Source organism: Limulus polyphemus, unplaced genomic scaffold, assembly GCF_000517525.1.
Source record: "Limulus polyphemus unplaced genomic scaffold, Limulus_polyphemus-2.1.2 Scaffold338, whole genome shotgun sequence".
Taxonomy (NCBI): Eukaryota; Metazoa; Arthropoda; class Merostomata; order Xiphosura; family Limulidae; genus Limulus; species Limulus polyphemus.
This window is the reverse complement of record NW_013665948.1, coordinates 17,302-24,555: the sequence shown is the minus strand read 5'-3', so window position 1 is coordinate 24,555 and position 7,254 is coordinate 17,302. Positions and strand designations below refer to the sequence as shown.

The window sequence follows — 7,254 nt, the reverse complement described above, 5'->3', positions numbered from 1 at the left end:
CTTACACTGCTAAATTAGGGACGGCTAGCACAGATAGCCCTCGTGTAGCTTTGCGCGAAATTCCAAAACAAACAAATCCTTACACTTTACTATAAATCTATACTGTGTTGGAAACTGATGTGTAGTTGAACTACGGATATCACCATTCACTTTATACTAGTCTGAACTCTTGACTCATATCTAGATAGTTTGACTAGATTAATATAATTCCTTTCTTTGTTGTTGTTGTTTTCAGTTTATACCAGAACAGCAGTAAGAGTTCTTATCCCTGCTGTATATCAGTTGAGATATTTCATACTATTTTTGTATTTCTGTGCTTTTCCTAACTCACAAGTCTTTATTCATCATCACAGAAATTTTGGAATAATACTTGCAGCCCAGCATTGAGTTAGAGGATCAAACTTGCATGCTTCTGACTATTACGTATGCCTGCAAGTGTCAAGCTCCTGATTAGTGATTGGGGACTCTACGAGCAGCTTTTAGGAACAGGTTGTCCTGACTAGGAGTGATAAAATCAATTCAAAATGAAAATTTGCAATTTTTTAATTTTCTTGTATAAATTAAATATATACAACTTTTTTTACTGAAAAAATTCAGCTCTGAAGTATTTCTTTTAATGTATAGAAAAACGTTTGTTTGGTTGAATTTCATGCAAAACTACTCAAGCTAAATCAGAAATGATAGATTAGAAGGAAGGCAGTTGGTCAACACCACTCGCTGTCAATTCTTAAGCTACTCTAATCAAATAGTGGGATTGTTTGTCACATTGTAATTCTCCCATGGCCTATAGGGCTAGCATGTTCAGTGATGGGATTCAAAACTGTGACCCATAGATTGAGAATAGATTCCCCTAACCACCAGGTGATGCCAGGCAGTGGAAATAGGAAAAAAATGGCTACAAGTTAATTTTTTGTACAATTTTAATTCAATGTGACATAATTTTGCCCTCAAAGCTGGCTGCACCCATACAGGAATCAGAATTAAAAGAGCTATTTTATTTGCAGTATTGATTTTAAAGGGTTTTTACATGCTTAGCTTGCTGTATGTTTTAGTCAATGATGTTCATCGTACACGTGAGTCTTATTAGAGGTGGTTTGTTTAGTGCATTACCATGTTCTACCATTCCATGATGTTCATGTCTAGTCTAACTGAGGGTTTTGATTTTCCTACAATTCCTCAGGATCATGATGTAAATTTCTCATTGCTTTTAAATTTAAATTAATGTTGGCTTGAAGAAAATCCTATCCTATATAGTATGTATTTCTTATCTACACAAATATTAACATTTTCTAAGTTATAGTTTTGAAACATAATAAATACAGTTGAGATCTTGTGCAAAAGTTTAGCCCGAGGCCTTACTTTTTGTTGCTTGACCAATCAAGGAATTTTACAGTGTCATGTGGAAATTACATTTGCATTGTGTCCTGATTGACCTCATGTTTGGAGGATACTTTACATCTGTCACATGAAGTAGAGATACTTCCACATTTTGGTGCCCCCTTTTTCTGATTGGTCAAGTACAGAACGAATGTGTACAGTGAATGCAGTTTTTGATGAGATTTGTTCTAACTTTTGATGGCAGTTCATCTTTGATCTGAGGGAGCCAAGACTCACTGGTGGAAGCTCTGTTTTTCCATTATATTTCCATTTGTTGAACATTCATTTCATTTACCTACTCCTACCACTTGAACAATCACCTGTGCTTATTTTATATTCTAACTTCAACACTATTCCTTGTTGCTTTTGTTTTACCTTCAAGAAATCATTACATTTATCTTTTTGTTTATTAGATCAACAAACCTCTTGTTTTTGCACCTATCTGATAATTGTATGCAGGTATAATAACCTTGAATTACGTTATTGGCCCAATATTAATGTGTGTAAAAGTAGATTTGCTGCCTGAATACCAGTTTTTTCTTTATTTTGTTAACATATAGTACAAACCAGATAGCTCCAACAGCTGTTTCCTCTCTTCTAAGTTTTCACACAAAGACTCAAGGAGCTGCAAGTAACAAAATAAGGTGTCTTCAGGCCACAATGTTTCCTGTGGGTTAGATTCCAGAGACTCCAGTTTTAAATGTATCATTTCATTCCATACTAAGAAAAAAATAATAATTTTCATTATTTGTAAAATAATAACATGTGAAGGGAAAAAAAAGCCTGTAATTAAAATAAAAATCGTTAAAATATGCCAGTTTTCTCTAATTATCATTTACATGGTATTCACTGTTAAAACTATGACCAATAAGAAGTTAAAAATATCATAACAATAGGAGGAATGATGGGATAAGCTTTGCACAGAGAATAAGTCAAATTCAACCAATGAAAGAAAGAGACTAGTCAGTTGTTGAACAAAACAAGAACACAATCTTTATTAAATGCACACCACTGAGTCAAAAACTTTCTCTTGGACACAATTTTTATGACAATCTCTGTACTGACTGGCTTCTATAGTGTAACATTAGCAGACAGAGTGAACAAGAAACTCAAGCTTGGTAAACTTCACTTCAAAAAGAGACAAATCTAACTCAACAAATTGATTTTACCATCAATAATTCTTACCCACAAAAATCATAATGATAATTTAATGGGAGATGAGTCTTCTAACCTATTTCCTTTAACCACGGTAACCTCTTTGACCAAACCACACACACACACACAAGTTAACTTGATCCCAGGAAAATACATATTCAAGACAAGAAAGTTAACAATTTACTACTATATTCATACTTTAATTGTGGAAGAAATGATAATACAGTAATCTCCATTTTCTACATTCCAAAGCTGTTACATGTGTGTTTGAAATCTATGGTATAACTTACTTGATTTTTACGTGGATTGTCACTCTATACAATAAGCTTCTCTAATCACTTAAAATGGATGCTATTTTTTGTTTAATCCTGGCAACAGCTATTCATGATGAGAATATTAGGTTACTGTTCACCCAATTAACTTTAAGGTCAATTTACGTATTTGAATGAAACATTTTTTAGAAATAAAATAAGAATCAACTAGATATCATCTGGACAAAAGCATTCTTCTCTCTCAAGTAGACAATTTTCTCTATACAAATGACATATAGTACCAAAACAGTTGAGTAGATGTCCTTCTGTGATTGTGTTCACATGTAGGCACTCACCATTAGTGGAAGAGAGTCTCAAAACTTGAGTTTTTTAGAGATGGAGAGCTCATGAAATTCATTTCAAGATTACATATAATAAGTAGTGAAAGAATGGCTCATACCCCTAGAAATTTAGTCTTAGCATACTCTTCATCCAGAGCTTAGTAATAACTGATTTTAAGTTGGAATTGAAAACAACCTTGTCTAGCCTATAAGATAAGCCACAGAAATATAGTTGTAAATATAAAACAAACTGCACACCATACTTATTTCAAAAGGAATAATACATACAGAAAAATATCACAATGCTCTTTTATAATTTTATAGCTTTATTATAAGAAAAATTATAAACCAAATTGCCACTGACCTTATTAACCCTTTCATTGCAGCTGGGACGTATATATTCCAGTGCTCCCACCCCTCACACTGCAATTGTCATCCAAAATTGCTGCACATGACATATGAGAGTAAAATGAGTTGGAAAGTATTTACTGGCATCCTTTTTAATATCGATATATGGTTTCCTTCAATGTTCTTCCACTCAGCCCTTCAGTAACCAATAAGTGGAATGTACGAAAACTGCGTGCCAACCTTGCCTGCATCACTAGAGCAGCAAGTATTAACCCTAATTACTATATAAATATGCTTGATGAGCTTGACTCAGATGAAGGTGTGATGATGAAGAGGCAATGAGACAAAAGGATGCTAGATCTCCATCTAGTGATGATAGTCAAGATGATGAATCTGGACCAGTGCTCTGAATGTCAAAGTGAAGAAATTCAACCAAGCGCGGGTAAACGGCTGGAGTAACTATGACCCTCTTAAGGTAGCCAAATGCCTCGTCATCTAATTAGTGACGTGCATGAATGGATTAATGAGATTCCCACTGTCCCTATCTACTATCTTGCGAAACCACAGCCAAGGGAACGGGCTTTGAAAAATCAGCAGAAATGAAAGTGAATCAAGAGGTGTGATGATGAAGAGGCAATGAGACAAGAAGATGCTACCTCTCCATCTAGTGATGATAGTCAAGATGATGAACATGGACCTAGCAGAGGAAGGCATAACCAGCATCGACAATGGGAAACATTTGCCCCAGTCACAGTGTGAGGGCATGGGAGCACTTGGAAATATACGTCCCAGCTGCAGTGAATGGGTTAACAGCTTATCCACAGCTGAAACTACCAAAGATAAAAACTTACATTGATTTAATTCTGGTGTTCCCGCTCTACTTGAAATTAGTTGAGGCTTTTCTTCAGTATTTTTTTGGTCAGATCTACAGAATAAACCAATGTACTTTGAACAAATTCACATCTCATTAAATATTACTCCTCCAATACTAAAAATGCCATGTATGAAAGCTACTAATACTCAATAGATTAGCAATAAGATAAAATGACTTAACATAAAATTCTTTTCGTTGATCATAATTTTATAATGAAAATTTTAGATTCAGTATATACAGTTGAACTGTGATTTTGACAGTTCCAATGACCAATTATATCTACATTAAGAGCATTTTTTTTGCTTCATTCTACAGTTTCCTCTTTGATAATCACATATTTAAGTACTGAAGAATTCTTTAAATTTCTTTATGTTATTTCCATTAAGCACCACCACTGGATTTGGTGATTTACTTATTGTTCAAAACTACAGATTCTCTCTTAAGTTGATTCCTCACAGTGGACAGAGCATAAATAGCCAATTGTATAGCTTTGCACTGAAAAAAAGCCGACAAACCCTCTTAAAATGAAAAACAAATATGTTATTTAGAGTTAAAATATTTCTACATTACATGATATTTGTGTAGTAAGAGAAAGTGTCATCTTTTCTTCATCTAGTTACTTGGGTAAATGTGAGTTTACCGTAACATTTAAAAACATTTTCAGAGATGCATGCATTCAGTGTATGTATAGATTTTCATATATATAAGAAAATTTGCCTTGTATTCCCATGACCATATTTCATACACTAGCACACACAATCAGAGGTCATTCCCTTCTGGTGTCACCTAAATGATGTTGCAGTGGACATTTGCAGTTTGCATGCCATGTAGTTTCTATTGTGATACTGACAGTGAGGTCGAGTATATGATATAGGTAGTGAATGCCTTCTGATAGAGAGATGTTGCCCTTGTTTTTTGTATATAGTGACATACTATTTCAGTCTTGATCTCCCTCTCACTTTACAATACATCTTCACACAGATTTTTCTCCACTCCTAAGGAAAAGTGTGAACACCTTTTGTCTTGTCAGTTTGTATTTTAATTGAGTTGTATTTGTTTGTCTTGTTTTACACAAACATGCTGTTTTTCCCAGTCTAAAGCAGTGGCTGCAGCTGCTACTTTAACAAGTTACATTTTTTATTATAGCAGAAGCACAAGTGAACAGTTTCAATATGATTCTTACTGCTGAATCTGTACCTGCTACACATAACTCTGATTACTTTCCACAGATTGTGCACTACTTTCCAAAATTAAATTAATGAACTACATAGAACTCAGACTATTTCTTATTAAGGTTGTGTTCACTGTTACAACAAATGGTGCTGTTTATAAATATAACCACAAATGGTTGTATGAAAAGACATTATATTTTATTGTAAACATTAATAAAAACTCAAAAAATTACTTTCCTTTTACAGTCAAAATTAAATCTCCATGCAAACTCATTTACAATTTATAAATCCCATTTTTTGAAACAAAGGACTTTTATTTGAAAAATAGGGTTTCTAAGCACTGCCCACTCATCTTGGGAGAATAATAATAAGCTTATTATTGTAGGCTGTCTGGTAAAAATAAAAATTAGCTATAATCAAGAATACACTTAAACTGGGCATACAAAAAGTAAGTAAATAAAATTAAACTGTTTCATCTTCTTTTATATAAATATTTTTTTTACTATGTTGAAGTAGTTTTATATATAGCCAGCTACTTTTTAAAGGAGTAACTCATAGCTAACCCTAAGGCAGGATCAATCTGAGAATACCAAATTTGTTCACTTCACATAAACCTACTGGATGTCTCTATTACTTATCTCTACATAACTTCTGCTAAATAAGAATTGTATATTTTACTGCAGTCACACATAAATGCAAGAGCACAGAAAAGTTTAGGCCAGTTGAAGCAACTTGAAAATTTTCGAGGAAATTTTATAAATTGCTTCAGAGTTTTAGTAGTTGAAAATACATATGATAAAAATTTAAGGGTTTTTAGTATAAGCAAGTAGTCAAGGATATATATAAAAAGAAAAGAGGCAACAAGGGGACGCCTGTGTTACGAAATAGGCCTTGAGAATTGATAAACAGGAACTTAGTTATGTAAGAAGTATCACCTAGAAACAAGCAACAAGACACGTGTATCACAAAAATAAGCTTGAGAAGCGAGCTTGGAAACCAGTAACCAAGGTCAGCAGCAGAGTTAGTAAGAAATGCTGCCTAGAAACGGTATGAAGACACCAGTACATATGACAATTTGAAGAATTGTTGACCTCGCCCTCTTAGAACTAGGAAAGCTACAGAAAAATTTAGGTTTGGTGTGTCATATCGGCACTTTGAGGTGGTATTAGTTACAGCACATGGGTGTAGCAGTACAAGTGAATAGGCGGTCGGCTAACACCACTTATCTATGACTAATTACTTGAGAGTTTTGGTTATGGTTCTGGTTGAGCCTGGGAATTCCCCTAAAGTATCCAATAGGAGTACAGGACTACTTTTGGGTGATGCTGTGTCCTATTTAGTAGGTCGAAATAATACAGAGAAAAAATAGTTTAAAAACCCATGTCAGAGGTTGAAAAGTGAAGTTCTCCAGCAAGTTCTCCAGGACTGAAGAGTATTCTCCAGGCTAAAGAGGTGAAAATGAAGATAGCCAACGTAGCTAAGGCTTCTAATAATCCAACTCTACAGTAAGTATAATCTCTCTCTCTTAATCAGCTAGTGTAGAAGTCATAGAATATAGTAAATGTATGCAGATAAAGTTTTTAGTACGATATATAAGTAATAACTCGATAGAACTAATGTTTAAAGTGTGGAATGTTTTTGAGAAGCTGTTAATGTTGAATAAATGTTATTTTGAGTGTTCACTCTTGGCCTGAGACTCAATTTCTTTAGTCTAACTGTAAACTTCCTCGAGTTAG

At 34.0% G+C, this 7,254-nt stretch overlaps 1 protein-coding gene across 2 annotated transcripts in view; it reads right to left on the bottom strand.

The window, feature by feature from the left end:
* Nucleotides 1–7,254, bottom strand: part of LOC111085335 (cation channel sperm-associated protein 2-like) — a 23,250-nt gene that overhangs the window by 1,491 nt on the left and 14,505 nt on the right. Inside the window, exons 7-8 of one of the 2 annotated variants that reach the window (XM_022383449.1) lie at nt 4,324–4,397; nt 1,945–2,097 (exon numbers count right to left, since the gene is read on the bottom strand). In XM_022383449.1, coding sequence (XP_022239157.1) covers nt 1,945–2,097; nt 4,324–4,397 — 227 coding nt within the window. Of the gene's footprint in view, nt 1–1,944; nt 2,098–4,323; nt 4,398–7,254 lie in introns of those variants that run through there. The other variant, XM_022383450.1, reaches the window with a different exon arrangement.